The sequence below is a fragment of the Caretta caretta genome, chromosome 7 (assembly GCF_965140235.1).
Source record: "Caretta caretta isolate rCarCar2 chromosome 7, rCarCar1.hap1, whole genome shotgun sequence".
NCBI lineage: Eukaryota > Metazoa > Chordata > Testudines > Cheloniidae > Caretta > Caretta caretta.
This window is the reverse complement of record NC_134212.1, coordinates 17139439-17163068: the sequence shown is the minus strand read 5'-3', so window position 1 is coordinate 17163068 and position 23630 is coordinate 17139439. Positions and strand designations below refer to the sequence as shown.

The 23630-nt window shown below is 38.7% G+C and overlaps 1 protein-coding gene across 3 annotated transcripts in view; it reads right to left on the bottom strand.

Annotated features, from left to right (window-relative positions):
• Window positions 1-23630, bottom strand: part of GRM7 (glutamate metabotropic receptor 7) — a 550274-nt gene that overhangs the window by 198477 nt on the left and 328167 nt on the right. For all 3 annotated transcript variants that reach the window (XM_048857861.2, XM_048857859.2, XM_048857860.2), the window contains exon 5: window positions 21097-21237. In XM_048857861.2, coding sequence (XP_048713818.1) covers window positions 21097-21237 — 141 coding nt within the window. The remainder of the gene's footprint in view (window positions 1-21096; window positions 21238-23630) is intronic.

Genomic DNA, 23630 nt, shown 5'->3' with positions numbered 1-23630 from the left:
ATTGATTGAGTGTACTGTCATGATACACTTGCTTTTCACATTTTAAAATTTCATACACATTCCTCACGTTACTCCTCCCTTCTGTGACATTAGGGGAGTGAAGCATACAGACAGGAAGTCCAAATTGAATCTCCTTCTTTGCTCCTAATAAAGCCCTGGAAGATGCTGACTGCTACCTCAGTTCAAGAGGGAAGATGATACTGGCGCTGCTTCCATATTGAAGCCTCCTACTGCATAATAATTAGGAATGCTCACAAATTCTTAGACACAAGATGAAGAAATGCAGTTCTCTTCTGGAACTGCTATTGATATCAGCCATTGCACAATACTGAGTGCCATAACATACATATGCCAAAGTGATCAAGAGGCATCCAAAGTTCATCAGTACAGTCAGGCTGGGCTACTTTAAGAGTGATAGGTTTCAGAGTAACAGCCGTGTTAGTCTGTATTCGCAAAAAGAAAAGGAGTACTTGTGGCACCTTAGAGACGAACCAATTTGGTTCGTCTCTAAGGTGCCACAAGTACTCCTTTTCTTTTTAAGAGTGATGTGAAAGAGCACAAGCAAAGGTTGAGAAGTCGCTGGAGTCTGGTTGAAAGAAGGGCAAGGTTACATGGAAAGTTGCATAAGCAACTAAGAGGAAGACCACCTCAAACACTTATTCAATCCATAGTCAAGAGACTGACAGTAAAACCAGGAAAGATGGAAAGAGTTATTGAGAGCTAAATAAGGAGGATACGTAAGAAGGTGACACGGATGGAACATGCAATATCAAAAAGCATTTTTGAAACTTTGGGTTTTTTTATTTCTCTGGCAAGCAAGATATAATCGAAGCTAGGGCTGACCCTGCAGTTATTTCATGTTGCTATGTGCTGTCACATAGAAAATGTGGCTTTTAAACATTGCGTTTGAAACCACAGGGTTTAAGGAAAAAGATGCAACCCTAAACATTATGTGAGGGAGTGTCTCATATCAATAACTCATGTATTCTATAGTCTGTTACAGAGCATTGTAAATGGCCATTGAATAGCGCCTCAACCAGACTTCTTCAGATAAAGGTTGCTAATCACAAAGCCTACATAAGAGCTGAAAGGGAAGAAAAGTGGTAGAGATCTCAAGAACTAGGTCAAAAGCCCCTCATAGAAAAAAGAATGATAAGCTATGTTAAAAGAGATCTAAACATGGGTATTGTAAAAGTTCTACCCACCAAACTTCTGTGCAATTTATCTTGTTACTAACATGAACAATGGAGCCAAAAGATAATACAGAAAGTATCCTTAACATCCATTCTGCTAACAACCATCGAACCCGAGTAACCTCTGAATTACTGCAGTTTACTCAGTTTCAATGGAGTAAAACCAGTGTAACACTGTAGTAACAGAGAGGTAATCTGGGCCCATTTTGTGCTTTCCAAATCCAGTCTCCGTGAAGATATCCTAATCACTCAGTCAGTTGGGGTAAGGGCAAGTGATAGCCAAGCACTCTTACCTCCAACCCCATCTTCAGCATCAGTCTTGCAGATGCTCTCCCCTTTCATGCCCTCTGAAGTAGCTAAGCAGAATGTTGTATTCTGCTGTACATATGGCTCCAGAAGTAAATTCACTTACATGCTCTGCCTCCCGCAACTATTATTGTTAAATATACCTGGAAAAAACAAAAAGCCATTAGAGTGTTACAAGTAACTATTTTTTTTCTTCTGTAGCTTCAACATCATACATTTGTGTCTCTGCTGGGAGATACTCTTCTTGAATCCACGGCCAAAGAGCATTAAGATGTCCCTGGAGAATCTCAGAAGAGTAAGGATTGACACAAGAGAGAACCAACAGATGGACTCAAATTTCAGGTATTAAATGAGAAGCCACTACAACTCTCTATGCTGCCATAAGATGCAAAGATAGAAGCAAAACATAAAGCCCACTCCCATTGTGATCTTGAATCTATTGTTGTTTCTATCACACAGCTGTTCTTGTTTGTTTTTCCAGTTAGAGGTATATTCCTGGTCATGCATCAACTCTATTACCTGCACGGTCAACACACCTGACAGCTCAAATTTAAAGACAAAACATAGTTAAAGGAGAGTGCATTATTGACCCATTGGATTTGAAAAGGAATATCTAAGTACAGGAGGAGGAGGAGAAAACACAGTAGCTATTTACGGACCAAGAGTCTGAGTCGCTTCCAAAAGATTTATCTGAAGATGTTGACAGAAAGTTTAATCTCATCTCTCACTATATTCTCAGCTGTACATCATTGTGATTCCCACAGAAGAGTAGAAAGGACATGATCCTCCTATCAGTTTCATGCAATTCTTTTGAATAGGACAAAACTGGAACACAGAAGAATGGAAAACAAAACAGCAAGGAAGAAAGTCTCTTGTATGAGCAGTTCTAAACAAGGTAGAAATTGAACACTGGTTTAGATTTGCTGATTCTCCTTTGTCTCTTCATATAGCAACATTATATTTTCTATGAGAAAGTAGCCAACTGGATGATTTCTACACCTTCTCTTTCTCAAAATCTCTCTTTCAGTTTTTGGTCTTTCCTGTTCAATCTTTGGTTAATCCAGGTCTTCACATACTTCAGTGGAGCATGACATGCAGCATGTAGAATACAGCAACTATAATTTTCATGGCATGCAACTCGTGCTGGGCAAGAATCAAAACCTTGTTTCAATGGTGCTTTTATTATATTAATTCAGGAGTCTCTTGTGACAGATTTCTTGTATTTCTGAAGAAGTCATTAAACAAGCCTTCAAAGGGTAGTCACAGAACGCTCAACATTATTAAGACCTGATGGCAATTATTAAAAGTGATTTAATTTAAAAAATCCAGCATGCTTATGGTATCAAATAAGCAGCCATAATTTATGTAAACAATATTTCAGCAGCTGGCTAAGTGCAGACATCAAAATATTCACTCCTCATATGTTTGTGAATCCAGCATATAGGGTAGATATTATAGCCACAGTCTACATATCCCTAAATTCTGTGGATGCTGTCAAAATTCTTCCTATTGTCTGTATACATTCTTCATCTGTAAATGGCACAGTCCAAACAGGATACAATGACATAGCAGCATCTGTTACTGGTGTCAGCTTTTCAAATATATTATTCTGTAATGACATTCAGAGTTATGTAACACACACACACACCCCTATATATATATATATATATATATATATATATATATATATATAAACAAAGAAACCTTAATCTGTATAATTGCTTCTGCTCTTCTTTTGGCAAGAATACATACCTACATGTAGGACAGGAAGAAAGAGACAAGTGTGACACTGATCTGTCCTGCTCCCTTGAGATCAAGTACTGTAAATACATTTAGGACATCAATTGTCTCCCGGGTAATGTTAGAGACATTACTTTCCTGTAACCCACAGTTGATATAGGCAGAGCTATAAATATCGGCAGTGCAGGGCGTCTGAAGACCAACTCTGCTTGTATGTCAAAGAAGCTAACTCATATGATTTATACCTCTGTTTAAAATTTAATAGAATACCCCCTCTGAGCTCTAGACATACTAACAACAAACTGAGGAGTAAAATATAATTAATTCAAAATACTAAGGATCTGACAACCAAGCCACTTTATAATATAATCCTGTCATTGAGTGCTCTGCTCACCACTGGGTGGCACTGCTTCCTCACGATTTGGGGGGATTAGCCCACCCAGGTCAGCGCCCTCTTTCTGGCCTTCCAACATTGCTATTCTTCTCCCGCTCACAGAATCACAAGTATGGCTGCTTCATGACTTAGCCCTTTGGCCAGGTCACACAGTGATTTCCCCTTCCAAGGATGTGCTGGCCGCCGCTTCCCGCAGCTCCCATTGGCCGGGAACAGTGAACCATGGCCACTGGGAGCTGCGGGCAGCCATGGCTGAGGACATTCAATGTAAACAAACTGTCTTGCGGCCCACCAGCGGATTACCCTGACGGCCCGCAGGCTTCAGGTTGCCCACCACTGAGTTAAACCCTTCCTTATGAGGTCCTCGCCCTTTTCTCAGGAGTTCCCATCATCCCTTCTGTCTCCCTTACCTCAGGGAGAGAAACTGCAGGCTTCCTCCCTGCCCATCCATCCCACTTTTTCCAGCCTTCTGGCTTTATAGAAGCCCCACCTGTTCCCTTACAGGTGAGCTTCCTTCTAATTAACTCCCTCCACTCAGCCTACATCTCCCCCATTTGCATTTAATTGGCTGATTGGGCCCACCTGGCCTAATTCCACACTCTCAGGGTCAGTGTGAGGAACACACCCCATCACAAATCTCAGAAGACGAAGGATTGACATGATAAAGAACCAACAGATGGGCTCAAATTTCAGGTATAAAATGAGAAGCCACTACAACTCTCCATGCTGCCATAAGATGCAAAGATAGAAGCAAAACATAAAGCCCACTCCCATTGGATAACACCACCATATCCCATAACATAACTGCATAGTAAAACTTGTATATCAATCTAAAGCCACCATAAATAATAAGACCTTTCGGCCCCTACCTCAAAATCCTCACTCCACTCCACATGGTAAAATCTAGAAGAATACTTTCAAGTTTCTATTCAAAATTAACAAAAACAAACCTCTTTCAGACCAAGGGGGTGCCAGTTCTACTCAAAGACCACACCTTTCTAAACCAGAGAAGCTGTACGCTCAGGCTGTGCTATAAGCCAGGGAAAGAGAAAGGCAATCCCTCAGATAGACAGGGCCCAAACCATTTGTGGCTTAACTGTAACGATTGAATAAGCCTCTCCTCTAATCTGTTCTGCAGGTAACCTTCAACATCAAACTAACTCTCCAAGGTACCATTACTCTAACAAATAGAGATAACCTCATATCTGAAGACAAATTTGGAAATCAGAATGATTGCCCTATATAAATGATGGGCAGGAATGTCTTTTATAATGTGGACTTTGCTAGTTAATGTCCATTTTTACTGGTTTCCCTGTAGGATATTTGCAATAATAGACATTAAGAACCTGATTCTACTCCCACCAACACTGAGGTAAATAAGAGATAATTCCATTGAAATGAATGGAAAACTGATGTAGGTAACAGGAGAATCAGGCTGTAACTATGCCTTACAACTTATTCCTCCACTGACATCATAAGGAAATTCCTGTACTGTAACTGGCCTTCACAAATTACTAATAAAGTTAACAACTATTATGGAGTCATTAGCATTGAGTACTCTAGATGTTATTGCTAAGATTACCAATATTCTGAAATAGTCATTTTGATTACATTAATTTATAACAGCATCTTAACCTTGAGTGGAAGGGTTCCATATCTCTAGGTTTACCTTACCCATTTGCTGTAATCCACCTCTCTGCCCCACCTGAATCCTGCGATGGGCCTGTACGGGAGCACTGTGAGCAGACAAGACTTGTAAGGAGTGGGCTAATGCGTGACCCACATGCTCAGTGAGAAGGATAGAGGAAACCCTCAAAAGTCCTAGTTTTGGAATGGATGAAGCCAAGAAACTCCTTCTCGGGGGTGCAAGTTGCAGCAGCCAATCTTCAAGCCTTAAGGCTGGAGAGGGTTGCACAAAGCCCTGATGACATGGAGCTTTCATCTGTTGGGTCATTTTCTATTCTCAGTTACATCACCAATATGCCAGCTGATGCTCTCAGTTACATGTGTGCATGTATGTAATATATTATAGGTTAGATCTAAGACAGACCTTTTATACTTTCCATCAGTTACGGCTCGAGCCATATTCAATACACTTCGTATTCCTGTCAAAACATCCCATGTAACACTGAGAACCACAGCCATGAATATTGTTGGCATGTTAATAGATTCAGTGTGCTCAAGGAACAATGGACTCAGCATACTATACTACAGAAGCCTAGCATCTTAATGGGCAAGCAGAACAAGTTTCTAGTGAATGGCATCAATGATCAAGAAAATAAATATAAAGAAGAGAGCCGTGATTGGGTGATTTATAATTGGATCTATGATACTAGCTTTATATTTGTGTCATAGGAAGAAACATGTAACATGAGTACAAATGGTCGCATTGCACATACAGGAGAAAGCCAAACTACAGCTTGGTTTTGTTCTTGGCACGTCACTTCTGGAACGTGGAAAAGTAAGCAATGCAACAGCTTGCATTTTAGGAAGATGAACAATTTTATAACCACAGAGAACTTTTACATTAAAAATGGACATTTCAAGGTTGGTTAAATTTTGGATGCATCCACCTTGGCAGTGTCCTTTTTGGAATTCAGACATATATTTGAAGTCATATAACCCTAAAAGAGATTTATTTTTTAAAATGAAATTTCACAGATCATTAGTCTATAATGCAGGGTTATGCATTGGGATATTACAGAGAAAATATTTTGTTTAGAAACAGTTGCACATAGCCAGTCAACTTTCAGACTAGGGTATTACAGATTCCACTTACTCCTGGACCAATCCACATTACTTTTTTTACAAAAAAGCTGACTTTTCATTTCGATGATGATGTATGTCATATGTATAGGCACATTAGACAACAGTGAAGCAGTAGCAAAATAAGGTAGAGTGCAATCTAGTCTGAAAACCATGGGACTGGACACCAGGACTCCTGGATTCTATTTCCCACTCTACCACTCTCCATGCAACCAAGTACAAACAATTTTAAAACTCAGATAAATTAATTCCTGGTGAAAACAGTGAAGTCGTTGGACTTATGTCAGGGATTAATTTGGCCCAACAGGATTCAGTTTATTTCTCTGGTAGAAGGGTATGTTTTAGTGTTGCCAGCCCTCCCGGATCATCCTGGAGTCTCCAGAAATTAAAGATTATATAATGTGATTAAACCTCCAGCAATACATCCAACCAAAATTGGCATGCTTAGTACAATTATTTTTACATATCTCAAAGGAGAGCTGTTTGTAAAATACTGGATATCTAAGTAAAAGGCAATATTAAAGTGCAAATCATTGTGATTTTTAAATTGTTAATCAGCATTACATTTATTAAAAAACTTTATGATCACATTTGTGTTAAAGATTTAAAGTGAGAATGAAATTTACAGAGAAGAAAACAAATTCAAAAGAAAGAATGTCATCCTTAATATTTTTTTATATAATTGAATTTTTAAGACTTTATTTTCCTATCATTTCCTACTTGAAATGATTGATTCAACTACTGTATTTCTAATAGAGCTTTATATTAACAATATTTTGCTTATTTGTTCTCATAATTAACAATGGTTCCAGCACAACTTTGAAAATTGGCTCTGCTACGCAACTGTTGCTGACAAGTTACCAGATGGAACATAAGAACCTGAAAACATTTTTTTTTTTACTTAGGCCCTGTATAAATAGTGGTTATTTTATTTGAATACTCACTAATTCAGAAGTAAATTACAAATATGATTCGAATTTTGAAGACTTAAAATACATAAATGTGTTCGTCTCTAAGGTGCCACAAGTACTCCTAAACTTTTCATAGGTGATCACTAATTGTGTGTTCCTCATTTTCTGGGTGCCCAACTGCTATTTTGGGGTCTGATTTGCACAATTGCTGAGCACCCACAACTGCATCTGAAGTCAATGGGAGCTGTGTTTTGAAAATATGAAGTGCTATAAAATGCTAAGCACCCCAAAAAATCAGATCCGAGGCATCTCAAATTGTATACCCAAAATTAGCGGAATTTTTTAACCTTAATCTGTACTTCAGCTCCTTACCTGTAAAATGAAGATAATACCACCTCCCTTTACAGGGAATTGTGAAAATGCATTTAGATTGGTTGTAAAGCACCCAGATACATAGTGATGAGCAACATAGAAATTCTCATGAGGAAATTAATAATGCTGTCTCCAGAGCAGAATTTGAATAGCGTGCAGGAAATAATGTATGGGGCCACACGGAACAACGAGGGGAAAACAAAATACTGAAAAACTGCTCATTAATTGAGCACTGTTTATCTTGTGCACTGAATGAGGCAGGGGTTATGTGGGGAAAAACATGGTAGGTGATCATGTAATTAAAGACTGTTATAATGCATACACACAACGGAGCCTGAATTTAAAATTGCACAGGCAACCTTAATTTGGCATTTCCAACTTTTGAGTGCTTGACTTTGAAACCTTAATAACGCGTTTGTAACTTAGTTTTCGCTTCTGCAGTTAGCATTGATATTATTGGATTGTAAGCTCTTTGGGCCATCGACTATCTTTTTGGTCTGTGTTCATACAGACCCTATCAGAAGAGGGACGAAGTCCGTGACTGGGGCTTCGAGGTGCTACATCAATAAACAACAGTAATGGCAATAATGTTTTATTAACAATTTATTAATAATAAATAATAATAATAATAATAATAAAGTGCTTAGAATGGGTTTAATGCTCTCCTAGGCAGCAAATGAACATGGTCACTGCACATAACAGCCTATAATCAAAGGCTCTGAAATTGCAATAGGATATGCAAGGCTAGAGCTCTTCTCCAATGTGGAGCAAAATGCACGATTAGGGCCTCAAAGTCTGAAATAGAGGGAATGGGATTCACTGGGAGACCAGAGGAAGAATAACTTAGCACACTTATTTATCTGCATCAGAACACAGGATGTAATTGAGAAAATAAATTTTACACCATAGGCTGCCCTTTAACCTCACTTATAGCTATCCGAGCAACCAAAGAAAGACACATTTTATTTTTACACTCTCTGCAATGAAATATTATGTATTTTACATGAAAACACACAGAGAGAGCTTCATTTAATTCATCAGAATGTGGAAGAGAAATAGCAAGCAGCAACCTTTAAGAAAGTTCTAGTCAAAAGATTTCTTGTTCCTTTTAAAGTCATCAATCACAGAACACATGTTGGGTCATAATCTGCCAAGATATGTACTGCTGAGTTCAATGGGAGTTCTGTATGTGTACCAAAGGGAAGAATTTGACCCTTTCCAAATTATTCTACAATTTTGCACACAAGATCAATACCATCAAGCTCAGCTAAACATCATCTTAACTATTTCTAGACTCAAGACCTCAACTAGCAGACATTATGATGTTTAAGTGATCAGTTTTTAAGGACTGATGTTTAAATAGGATTTAATTATACAATGTACCAAAGATTCTACTGTGATGAGCACCAGTGGATAGCAACCATTATAGATACCATTCAGGTTACAAAACAGTTTTCATGTAGCTGTTTAGGTCCTAGGATATTAAATAGACAAGGTGGGTGAAGTGATCTCTTTTACTGGACAAACTTATGTTTTGAGAGAGAGAGACCATATACACCTAGCTGTCACCCACCATCCCACAAAGGAACCCATACAGGGTATTGTCAGATAACTACAACCTATACTTAATGGGGACCCCATCCTGAAAGAAGTCTTTCCTGAACCCCCACTTTTGGACTTCAAACAACACTGAAACCTCTCCAAGCTCATCATCAGAAGCAAGCTCCCCCCAGATCAAGACACACCAACTCAAAGTAGCCCCAGACTCTGTCAGAAAAACATATGGAAAAGCTGCAGGCAATATCTCCATTGGTACAATAATCAACACCCCCCACAATACACCATTCAAGATCCATGAATCCGACACATGCCTGTCATACATGTGTTATACCTCATCTACTGCACTAAATACCCTAATAACAACTATGCAGGTGAAACCAGACAATCACTACACTCTAACAAACTCACACAGGAAAATGATAAAAGACAAAAACACCTTGTCACCTATGGGTAAGCACTTTTCAGAAAGTGGTCACTCTATTTCTGACCTATCAGTCCTCATCCTCAAAGGAAACCTGCACAACACTTTCAAAAGATGAGCCTGGGAGCTTAAATTCATAAATCTGCTAGATACTAGAAATCAGGGACTGAACAGAGACACTGTATTTATGTTTTATTATCACAATCTATAACCCACCCACACCCCTTTTTAACTATAATTGCAGATGTGTTAACGGGCCACTCTACCTTGAATGGTCTCTTAGAATATGTGCCAATTGCTTGTGCTAAACAATTTGTTCCATCTTGCATTGAGTTGTGATACTCGAGTCCCTTTCCCAGACTTGAAGAAGAGCTCTGTCTGGCTCAAAAGCTTGTCTCTTTTGGTCCAATAAAAGATATATCTCACCCACCTTGCCTCTTCATTTTAATCCATCGTTTTAGGTGCTTTTACTTTCTGAAACATCTCCTCTTCAGCTTAGTCTAAAGGTGAATTGTTATGGAAAGTTTCAGCTAAAGGTGTTCAGCTGTTTTTCTGAAAGAATAGAGTGCAAAAAACCCTACACTTTCCCCATTGTAGGTGACTTTTTACAATTTGCCATGCAAATTATTTTCTTGAAGGAGTAGTAACATAATATTGGTTTAGACGAAATGAGTGTGAAATGACCCAGTGATGAACATGTGAAAAATCATGTACATTTACAGTAAAGATTTGCTACTCATGTTACTGCCCCAACCCAAAGCGCACTGAAGTTAATGGGAGTCTTGAATGGGTTTTGGTTGAGTGTTAAATGCGCAAACAGAGCCTAATCTGCACAGCTGAGTCAACAGAAGCTTTGTCATTGATTTCACTGAGCACTGGATCAAGCCTCCAGTAAATCATATACTGCACCATTAACTTAGCTTTACCATTTCTCCAATTTCAGGGTGGGATAACTCAGGCACAGAGATATTTAAGACACTTGCCATATTGAAAGTGTAATAACTGGTCAAAATTTTTACATTTTAGCAATTTTTGGTCAAAATTCCTGCTTTTTTTTTTTGAAAAAAACTTCCTCTGCAAAGGAAATTTGTAGCAGAGATGGGAACGGACCCCAGACCTCTGAAGTCTTATCCGCTACACCACAGTGCTTATCAGGCATATTGCTTCAACTCTTATGTATGCATTATGACAATAATGTTTTTTCATGTCTATAAAGCATAGCTATTGAAGAAAAACCTTTGCCCCATTTTACATGTGAGACATTTTCTGTGTCACATTGAACAAATCTCTTGATCTTCTTTTTCCACACATAAAGCTATACAAAAACTGCATGAATCTAGATTATCTGAAAAATCTACAGCCTCACAATACATATGTAGGAGAGGACATAATGAAACTTATTTGGACAACGGTAATTTTCACATTTAATTACTTTGGTGTACTTTACTGTGCAACCTTAATTTTGCACAAACATGGGTGTATTCATTAAATTAATTACACTTTGGCTTTCCCTGATATTGCAAAGAACACACAATTTTTACCATTAAAATTGCATGACCAATTCCGGGAACTATGCTGATTTACATCAGTTGAGGATTTGCCCCCTCTCCCCACCCCACCCCTCACACCTTTCCCAAGCATGCTGCAAGAATTTATTGGTTTCCCTACAAAATGGATTTTGACTTTGAAACTGTACATGGTTATCAAGAGATTTTAAAAGTTTATAGAAGTGGATGTATAATTTTCTTTAGAAACTTTTAAAGGAGGCCATTTACTTGAAGTCAGTGGAAGCCTTTCCATTGACTTAAATGGACATTGAATTACACCTTAAATGAGGGACACAGCTGTTTTAGGGCATAGGAATTTAGAATAAAATAACAATATGTTTCACCTGGCTCTGGAGCCTCCCAAACCTATCTTTTCTGCAGGGTTGATGATATTTAATGGAGGATTCTACCTCAGCATCTCTGTTTATCACCACAAATATTATGAGTAAGGGCAAATAGGGGCTACTGAAGAATCCACAAGACTTCAGTACATTGCTGCCAATGTTATCCGTAAACTAAAGATTGCTTTCTTGCAGCATTCAAAGTCTGTCCTCATGTTTCACACACATGAAACATTCATTTGTAGAAGGCTGTCATCCCAAACCTTGAGAAGATCTTGAAAGGGAACACTACCTGCCTTTACATCTTTACTAGGAAGGTGTAAATTTAGACCTTATGACCTGCATGATTTAATAGTTCAGCTTGTCAGACGCTCTGGAAGTCCAACAAATATTCATGCTAATGAATATCATAAATCTAGACTTAAATGTGAATCAGACACACTATGGCTCTTGGTATTTGTAAAAAAGCTGTTCCAGATTTTGGCCATGGGTCACAGAGTTGTTTAAAACATCTCAGTTTTTTTTTTTTTCTGAGATGGAACATTCTGATGGCATTTAATATACTAAATTTTTCTTTCTGTAATAAATTGCACACTTTACTAATGCACCAGATCACTTTTGTGGTTCAGTTTATAACTAGCATTCTTGTATCCTCAGGCTGTGTTATTTGCCACATCTTTTGTTTCTCATTTCTCTCTAACACTTAGAGATGGCTTAAAACGGTCTCCATGGCTTTTGGTTTTGTTTGCTATACTCTTTAAAGGTAAAGATGGTCATGAACCAAAGCTCATGATCTAGAGAGCTTTGGGAAAGCTTGGAGACCCAAGATATTTCTATGGATGGTTGAAACAAAACTTCAGAAAAGAACATCTCTGTGCTTTGGGAAAATTCAAATAAAATGGAGCTCTTAACATTGTGGTGTGGACTTCTTTCTACTAAAAAGCCATTTTTCTTATATAAAAAACATAGATGGTAATAGCAATACCTGCAGCCCGCAACCTTCCCTACTATACTGCCAGTTAACCAAGAGAAGCTGAATTCTGCCACACAATATGTAAAGCTGCTAAACATCGCGGGCATTAAAAATATCCATAATCCCTCCCTCTCATCCCACCAAGCTCAACAGTGTTACAATGTGATAGAGATTCAAAATGCCCGGGACATTCCCTCCCCCCACAAATAGCCCTATTGATGCAGGAAATTTAAAGTGCTGTGGGGTTCATTGATTTAGTGCCGATAACTTGAATACCTCAGCTATGGAATACTTTATTTCTGTTGTAAATTATTCTTGACACTAAACTTATGTGGAATGTAGGTAGCCTTGGGGCTGAAATGAGTGACATCCCTCAACACAGGGTAAATTTGAGAGGTACTGCAAGGATGACACTTGTTTGTGCATAAGAAGTGGCATTCTTGGGGGATGGTTCAAGATTATCGATTTTACTCCCACAGAAGCCAGTAATAACCTTAAATTCTGGGGCCTTAGAGTCCTAGTCAAAGCATTCGTCTTCCACATTATCTTCCCAAACACCACAACATTAGGGTTTTTTTCAAAATCACATGTGGTTTTTCTTCACGTGTAGGAGAATCAACTACCTGTGACGAATGTTAGTCACTGTGATTGTCTTATATTTGGAACATACTCAGACACCACAGAGATAAGCGATGTGTAAAAACTAGATTGCCATAGGAACAGAGCACACAGATTCTCTCCCCTATCGGCCTACCCTGTAGATATTTAGCAGCATTCTCTGCTGAGAGAAAGATAGGACTGACCTGGTTATTTCAGACCTCAAAGGTAGTGATTCGAGAATCTCATCAAGATGCATGGCTTCCCAAGGAAGCATCATTGAGGACATCTGAAAGTTTACTATTGAAAGCCTAAAGAATAAGTTTTTAGCCCTAGTACTGATATTAATGTGTTGATTCATTTACATTATCAAAAACATACCGTAAATGGAAAGAAAGAAAGAAAGAAAGAAAGAAAGAAAGAAAGAAAGAAAGAAAGAAAGAAAGAAAGAAAGAAAGAAAATACAAATCTTGGACTGTGTAAATTAGCATTACAAAAGGGCTATAAAAGAGGATCCTCTTCATCTTTATATATATATATACACACACACCCCTCCTTTTTAGACAGTGCTGTGTAACTCAATGAAAGATTTGTGGGTACTTAAGGAGACTGGATTGTCAGGTTCTTCTAGAAACAGGTACAGTAAATTCTGCTGAGACACATATAGCAGGACATTTATATTTTGTCTACAATTTTATTCTCAAAATGAATGTGCGTCAAATGAATTCCTTGCTGGTATAACTAAAGTTTTCTTACACAAGGGGAAATTCTGACCTTTCCCTACTCTTCCCAAACTACAGGCAGTAAGAACATGTTAAACTATCCACCACTATTGCAGTAGTTCTCTGAGTCTGTTTTAGGCATCCATTTTAGAAACCAAGTGCTTTGCTCCAAAGGAATGTTACAGACAAGTTCAAGCATATGCCTGCATACTCAAACAGCATTCTTATTACCCAGGCCTTCCTTGTATTCCACTGCCAATTTGTATTCCACAAATTGTATCCAATTTGCAAATGAATTCCAATTCAGCAGTCTCTCGCTGGAGTCTGGATTTGAAGTTTTTCTGTTGTAATATCACAACTTTCATGTCTGTAATCGCGTGACCAGAGAGATTGAAGTGTTCTCCGACTGGTTTATGAATGTTATAATTCAGTCTCAAACTGAAAGGATTTTCAAATAAGTGTATGTTGTGCTCTGTACTGCAGAGACAGTTGGAGAGAATATTCAAGCACCAAAAGGCTTGCGTGAGCCTCTGAACAGAACTTTATTGCAATGAGACTGAAATGGCTATTTACAGTAACTTCTAGTGGTGCTATTTACCTGCTCAGAGCAGGGCTCTCCTTTCTGTACAGAGGTCTTCCACATCTCCATTTGCCCTGAACCTCACCTTTAGGATTAAGCTTTTCTGACGGCTTACCCAATAAAGTAGAAAATCTTGCAGTCCTTCTGAAGAACCAAGTCTCCCCATATCTTCATTGGTCCCTCTTCTTTTCTTTCCCCTTCCACACATCCTTACATTTCAGATCAGCACTGCTGGTCTGCTACATGAATGCTACAATTCACAGCTCCTCCAGTGATCTGGTTTGGAGATATATATATATATATATATATATATATATATAATTTCAACTTGCACTTCGAACAAAACATTGGATTTAACATTGTTTTAAACATGTTTCTAGGATATGGACATAGCGTCCTCAGCATAAACAAACTCTGAGATTAGGTGCAGGGGCCTGATTCTCATGTATACCAGTGTAGATCAGGAGTATCCCTGCTGAAGACAGTGGGGTTACACTGGAGTGAGAAAGGAATCAGGTCCTTTGTAGATATATTTCTGATTTGGATACTGTCTTTTCCAGTTCTGTCTCTAAGAACACGTACAAAAACTCAGCCTTTTACAAACCCTCTTGCTAAATGTCTGGCCTTTCGCTATGCAAAGACCTTCCTCCAAACACGTCCTTTAGAGTGGTTTACTGTGTGAGCCATCATCTGGGCTGCACCTTCAGAACGATTACATTTCCAGATAATTAGAAAATCTCTCCAAGTAATAGACATTCTGATAAATGACATCCAGGGTGACATCACCCTTATATCACTTAATTATGTCTTGTCAACTGGGAGGTAGGCTAAATTAAAACCTATGTTTAACGAGTGAAAACTGCTACACCTACAGTCAAGTGTTGGGATTTTCTTTTCAGTCCGTACTATACCCAATAGGCATAGTTAATTAAAAATGAGTTAAGGTACATGTGTATTTGTAATGCTTTGTATTTGTAATATAATGCTTAGATCTTCTTTAAAAATAAAATAAAAGAATCACACAGCCACCATACTAGTAGTGTGCATCTGATGTACTTAGAAATATTCTGCTTCTTCAGGTGAGGCTATATTTCAAAACACCAGCAACAAAAAAATCCCATTTAAAAATTCAGAGGTTAGGTTCTGTGAATATTCTCCTGTGTTGATTTAAAATTCATGGTTTTCAGAGATTCAGAGATCATAAAGGCAGAAGGGACTACTATGATCATCTAATCTGACCCCTGAATGCCACAGGACACAGAACTTCCCAAAAATAATTCCTGATTGAACTAGAGTATATCTTTTAGATGTGTCTGTGAACATTCTTGCCAGTAAAGTTGAATGCTAGTGGATGTGTGTAAAAATTTAGTTTAATGTTTGTGGATTTTTTATTTATTTTTTATTTTATTTTTGCAACATTCACTAAACCCTAAAAATCACTCTGATCTCCTGCTCATTTGGGGACTGAATGTGATAGATTGATCACCATACAGGTTTCACATCATTGCCTGTGTCAAGACTTTGGGTTTTGATTTCCAAGTAGCAAACAATGTGAACGATTGGTCACCAAATACTGTATCCCACAATCTGAGTTCATGCAGAGAACACACCAAAACATGCTGCTTATAGGCACAGTATTGTCTCCTAAAAACTGGTACTAACTTCCAATCGGACACTGAAAATAGGATAAATTCTGCAGTGCATGCTTGATTTCAGTAATCACTTTGGAAATTAAAGAGATGACAATATATGCCAGTATATCTGGAAAGCACTATTTTATCACCTATTAATTCTAAGAAATTCCATAATTAAATATTGATGCACTGGCTGATCAATAGAATCTTAGTGTAAGGTATATTAACTCCAACCACTATTTTAGAGAGACGTAGCCTTAATTATTTCCATCTCTATCCCGGGCTATTCATTTCCTCTCTCTCTCTCTTTATTTATTTATTTATTTATTTTGCTTAGTACCAATGATTGTAGTAGAAAAAAAGTTTTATTGCAGTAGTAAAGTTTGAGCCAGATTATATCTTAGAATTTCAGGCAGCTTCATTTCAGTGAAGAAGTGATCCATACACAGACTTCATAGTATATGCGTAGGCCCCAAGCCTGCAGACAGAACTGCAGATCCTTGTACCATTGTGGGTCTCTTTGCAGAAATGGGACCATAATCTGTAATGGGCTCATTGTAAGGTATTATTATCTTCACCTATTCAAAGGCTTTTCTATGCAAAATAATTATTATCATAATAATTATTGTTCTTATGTACCACTGTCCACTTGGCGATTTCAAATTGCTTTTCTGAAACATTACCAAATTAAGCTTCAACAGCCTGGTGTGGTAAAGCGGATGCATAAAGATGCATAAAATCAGTCATCGAGAGGTTACGTTACTTTCCAAAGCAAAATAGTAAGTCATTTTAAATACTGATGCCCTGATTCAGCAAAGCATGTGTTTAAATATTGTGTTGAATCAGGGGTTAGTTTACTTTAGATGGCAGGAAAAAAAAGGGATGTACTCCAGGAGTGCTTGTTTATAATTCCTTAATCGAAGCACCTGATTGATTCCTCATTGATACCACAATAAATCAATTTGAAAGAAAAGATGAAAATTCCTAATGATACTATTATTAATAAATAATACATTGGATCTAATGTTGTCTAGACATATTTAATGCATGTACAAGTGTTCTATTTTCCCAAATTCTAACAGTGTCTGTCACAATCAAAGCAACTTTCCCGAGCTTCAATACATCTAAATTATATTCATTCAAGGCTCTGAAACAAATATTTCAAAAATATTATGATACAGAATGCTGTGGAAAGTACATGACAAAATTCCATACTAGAAGTCAACTAGTTCACAAAAGTGTATTCTTAGAAAAACTTTTCTTTTTTTGCTTAAGACTGGAGAACCACCTCCCAAAAAGGATGAAGAATGGGGACAGGCTTAGGGAATCATTTTCGTAGATTAACTTAATACAGAAGATCCTAAATATATGCTTGGTATCTCTAGCTAGATTAATGGAGTGGGGTAGAGGTGAGTAATATTTCTAGCTGTCTACAAACTTAATAGCAGATTGAGATTCAGTGTTGGTTAGGGTAGGGGGAAAAGGAGGAGGAGGAAGTTTTGGAGTTCTTCCTTGATTGATCATCTGGTCTTTTCAGAGGACTGCTACAGAGATTTGAATATTAGTCAGCTGCATCATTCATTTTCTCTATTGGAATGAAATTCACTTCTCTTGCATGCTGCCAGAGTAACTCAGCTTTATGTAGGTGAGCTGGAGGGATGCAAAATCCTATGCCTGTCAAGGTGAAATTCATCCACTCCTGGAGGCAGGGCAATGAGCTACATGATCCCCTATGGCTGCTACTATGGCTTACTCCTGCCCCTGACTCCCTGTCCAGTGCTTCCACTTGTGTTCACCTACATGGAGTTGGCATGGAGATCCCTGTACAGCTGCTCTGCTGAGGCCTTTTTCCATAGACTTACAGGGGAATTGTGGAGGACTTTGGACAGCTCCGCGGTGCTGGGCTGAATTTGCCTTGAAAACTATGTGCGAGGAAGAGCACATTTGGCTGTGAGTCTTTCCCTGGCTGATATCTGATGCAGCTTGGCTTACCATTGCCAGTGCAGTTCCTAAACATGTTCAGAGGAACCCTATAGTCATGAGCAGCAGGTGTCTGTATGATAGTCATCATATGGCAATGAAACCAAGGAGTGCTACAGGCTCAGAGATGAAATCAGAGGCAGCTTGGAATGCCTAATGTGAACTGTGAATAGTTTCCACAGCAATGAAGCCCAAGAGGCCTATGGAGCTCTGCAGGTCAGCAGCAACACAGAGTAATCATTTTCTGAACACTGCCTCTAGAAAGCCAAGGCTATATTACTAGCATAGGACAGACTCCTGTTCACCTTAGTTATGTGAATAGTCCCACTGTAATCAGTGCTCTTATGGAAAAACTTCATAGAGTTTAATAGAAAATGGTAACTTCTCTATTTTGTTAAGGATCCTCTAGAAATCAATAAAGAATTATATTCCTTGTTATAGAATGGGTCAAAAAAACCTGCAGAAAAAAGGTACCAATAGCCAACTACAATTTTCTAGGATTTTAGAATAGTAGTTTTATAGAAGCCTACAGGTTTCTAACCCTGTATGAAGTTTTCTTCTAGAAGAGCTGGATTGCTCACATGAGTAAGATTAGTAGGATTTAGCCCTAGAGCTATCAATAGTACTTACATGGCCCCTATCTCCCTTCACAATGTTTAATGTATTTGTTCGTGCAACACCCCTGTGAGACATAGAAGTGCTGTTATCCTCCTTTTACAGGAACACAGAGAGACAAAGTGATTTCCCCAAGGTCACACAGGATGACTGTGGCAGAGCAGGGAATTGAACCCTGCTCTCCCAAGTCCAGGCTCATATTCTAACCATTGGACCTTCCTTCCTCTTGGAAACTCATTGTCAGCAGTCTAACATCTCACTTGTTCACAATGTGTTGTGAATGAAGGTTTAGAAAAGAATAACACAGGATAATATTACTCCAATGTGACTTTAAGAGTCTCAATGCTGATGTGCTGGCAAATCATTTTAATAAATTACCTTCAAGATAATTTCTTAATTTGTGGCCAAATTCTGCCATTGGATGAGAGACTCAGCATCTCGCTGACTTTTATGCCAACATTTTCCTTTCAGACCCCACTCTGGCATTTGCTTTCTTTCTACGTGTAGGAGTTCCACCGTAGGGGACACAAAGCAGATCTTGGACAAGATCTGCCAAATGAAAGTAAAAGTAGTATTTGGCCCAAGAGAAGCCCCGTATGCATAATTTCCCTTGGACCAAATTCTGAGATCCTTGTATCAAGCCAAATGTCCATCATTAACCACAGCTGTCAAAACTGAAAAGGAAGATCTTAACGGCCACACCAAGGAAACCTCTAGCATAGAAATGACTAAGGTGAATGGGTGATCCATTCTGTCAATCAGTGCTTATGTATGTATCAAAACCAACACGTGATACTCTGCTTAACCTATCAAACAAAGAGCTAAAGGAAAGGGTTTGTGAAAAATGTGTAATATATCTATGTATAACTTCAGGGATAGCTTGTGGCCCAGCTTGACACAAATCATAGAGCTGGAAAACCGCTTGTCTCTCTCTGAAGGATATACTTGTGAAACTGGGAAAAATTTTAGGAAATTTGGGACTGTTTTTGCAAGTGCAGTATTCAAATCAATAGATTCATCTGATTTTGCATCACTCTTAATGGTGAGCAGCCTAACTCAGCATAACTCAGCATAAAGTAATCAGCCTGTCATTGTGAGGTTGTCCCCACAGAACATTCCCCAACACTTAGTTAGGCCCCTGTGTGAATAATTCCAGGAATGGGCATTCTTTCATGCATTTCCTTTAGAAAAATATACCATTGTCCAATGTACTGTATCACTACATACAGCATGGACTGTTTGTCCTCCTAAGTTTAAAATAAAGAAGCTACAGTTATATTAAATCAAAAGGACACTCTCAAAGACTTTAATTTTTCACTCCATGAATCCACAGTCTGCCACTTGCATCTCCAAATACATTCCAGAATTATTTATCATCATACTTTCAAAAATAAGAAAACTGATTTCACAGCGCTTGAAAGGTAGCTCATGGTCCCTGATCCAGGGTTCTCCAGCGTGTTTGAGGAAGTTGTTGAAAATGAGTGTCAAAACTCATTTCAGTGGAAGACTGGAAACAGGGTCCACAACCCCTAAACAATCCCACTGGGGATGGAGAACACAGTGGTGGAGAACTGCTGGATCAATATGCACTTGTGAGAGATGGGAGAAGAGGAAGGAGGTTATAAAATTCCTATAACCATCTTAGCATCTTTCTGATGAAAATAAATCTCCTGAACCAGACTTTAACCATGAAGAGACCCTCCTAGAAAACATTACACTTTAAATGCGCATTACATTTTTCAAGACCCAAAATGGGAGATACATAATAAAAAAAGAAAAAAGTCAATGAATCTGACAGTCACTGCTGACCCTATAGGCAAGATGGCTATGAAGTTGAAGCTTTCTGTATTACTGAGGCAAAGCTAGAAGAACACTTCTTAACTTTCTTATTCAAATGAGAATCTTGACAGCAGTGTTATAGTAACTAAAATTAGAATACATGGTACCATATTATCACAATTTCTACTGATGTATTTCCTCAAAAGCTGAGTTCAAATACAGAACTTATTGTAACACTGCTATTCAAAACATTCTGAATCAGGAACATACAGTCTGTATATGTCCAAAAAAATTATATTTCATGGCCAGATGACAAACCAATATTTATGAAGATACTTTTCTTAAAAAAAAAAACAAAACAAAACCAAAAGGCAAACCCAACCAGCCACCGTATATTCCTCTGAATCCACAGAATCAATAGAAAATGTCAATTATTTCTGGATGGACAGGCAGAAAAAGAAAATGAAAGAATGTATTTTTGCCTCCCTCCATCTATTTCTCCTGTCCTGGAAGGCATATGCTCCTGTTCCATTTTCTCTACAATCTATTAAAATTCAATATATTTTTTTTCAGTTTGTCTCCAACTAAGCTTCCATACATCAGCTATGCAGACATTCCTATATGGACCGCATACAATAGAAGAAGGGTGAAGTGGATGAAATTACCTGTGCATTTACGGTCTGTGTCTTCCTTTTTTGATCCGCTAATCGTTAACTTGCAATTGAAGTTCTCCTCCCAATACTCTGCAAACCACACATTTCTTCGGTTGTTCTCCAGGGTGCGCGAGGTAAAATAGGTATCAAATCCTAAAAGGAAATGAGCAGAAAGCTGAAATAGGGAACGTGTTTTTCGTGGAAGTACTGAGACCCTAAAAATAATTCACGGTTTACATTTTCTTGACTATACAGCAGACATTTACATAGCTAGCGGAGAGAGACTAAAGGAAAGAATGGACATCAGTTTCATGTCTTGTATTATCAACTATGCTTTATAAGTAGATGATTCTGCCACGCATTGTAAGTTCTCAAGTCATGTAAAATAATTTTAAATTATGAGATATTTATTACATTCTATAACAGGGATCAGCAACCTTTGGCATGTGGCCCATCAGGGAAATCCATTGGTGGACTGGGACAGTTTGTTTACCTGCAGCATCCGCAGGTTCGGCCAATCGCAGCTCCCACTGACCGTGGTTTGCTGTTCCAGGCCAATGGGGGCTGCAGGAAGCGGCAGCCAGCACATCCCTCAGCCCACACCGCTTCCCACAGCCCCTATTGGCCTGGAATGACGAACTTCGGTCAGTGGGAGTTGCGATCGGCCAAACCTGCGGACGGTGCAGGTAAACAAACCATCCCGGCCTGCCAGCGGATTTCTCTGATGGGCCACGTGCCAAAGGTTGTCGATCCCTGTTCTATAAGCAATAAGTATGGATTAAATATAGATTGATAAAGAGATGGAGAAATACAGAGATAAATGAAAATATGCTGGGAATTTTTGAGTGAGATCAGTGGAATTGTAATTCTGTAATTAACATCTCCAGCCCTCCAGAGAACATAATTTTACTGTTATGTATTTCTCATCCATTGTCCACGATCTACATAAGAGAACATAGGCCAAAATAGGTTATTACACATTTTCTGTTCATCTACTTCACACAGGTATTAGGGAACAGAGGAAAAACTTCTGCCAGGCAACTATAAATCACCTCCAGTTACCAGACTCTTGAATTATATGTCCTAATGTGAAAACAGTAAAAGTTTCTCAGGTCAGACTTGTGAGGGTCGATTATTAAACCGAGAGAAAAATCTTGCCACAGGCAGTTTTCTGGGCTGCAAGAGCAAAACAGCTTTCTTCAGGAAACCTTCATACAACATTATTCTGTTATCAGAGGGACTGGTTCAATAAAAACCAAAAAAATGCAGTGGAAGTTTGTCCAAGAGTTCAGAAGCCCTGATATTAATGCTTCCATGGCTGAGCTACGTTCAGCCTTCCACGCTTATTGATTATGCACAGCAATTACTCTACATGCATGCAGTGTTGGCAACTCTTTCAGTTTGATCATGAGTCTCATGACTTTGTATGTCTTTCCTTAACCTTCTGAAGGCATGTGATGATACGAGAATGTCAGCTTTCATTTTTTAAAGAAGTGTATAGCTCTTGTGACTACAGAGAAAAACTTGAAAATGTGCCCGAAGTAAACCCTACAGGCTCAAAAACAAGAAGAGCAAATACAAAGAACTCAAAATGTAATATTGTTTTAAATGCTTGGGGCAGGTAATATTGTGTATGTGGAAGTAACACTTTCCCCTACTGTGCTTATTACCTCACTGTACTTATGAGAGAGTCAGAAAAGAAAAATTCGTAAGAAACCTGATATTTTCCACGGTTGGTATTTGTTCAGTATTCTGATGATAAAGAGATAGTCATGATATACTGGATTTCCCATCCCACAGAACTGAGATTTCAAGTGTTCCTGGTCTGCAGTGGGATGAAATGGAGACGTGTCCAGTTTGTGGGTGATTTTGGGGGCAGGGGGTTGGGTAAAAAAACACAGTGAAAGAGAAATCCCATCTCAGAATAGCCCCTAACACAGGGGTTAGGGCATTCACCTGGCATATCAAAGACCCAGGTTCAAGTTCTACTCTGCCTAATTCAGACCAGGGTCTTGAACCCTATTCTCCCACATCACGGGCCTGTTCTGGGGTCTGAATCTCTCTCTGCCTTTGACCAGAAATTCCACCCTGGACCTGAGAAACCTGACCAAAACGTTTTGGTTTTGACCCACCAGCATTTTCCAACCAAAAAAAAAAAAAAAAAGTTTTGTCAGAAAATCCGCAACCAATATTAGTCACCTGAACCCAGACAGAGAGTATGTCTGCTCAAGACTAGGTCTCACCATCCACAATCGGGGCCAGATTTCTAAAAGAATCCAGCATGTTGAGTGCTGAGCCCCTCTGGAAATAGGGCCTTTATTCAAGTGCCCCAGTGGGAACACAGCTCTTTCAAAATTTGGCCCCAATTGGGCATGCTAAACACTTGAAAATCTAGCTTATAGTACCCCAACATGTACAAGATCCCTTTCAAAAGACTCCGAGTAAGGGCATGTCTATTACAGCACCACATCAGCGCAGGTGCATCAATGCAGCTGCACCGCTGTAGCGCATCTGGTGAAGACGTGTTATGCCGACGGGAGAGTGCT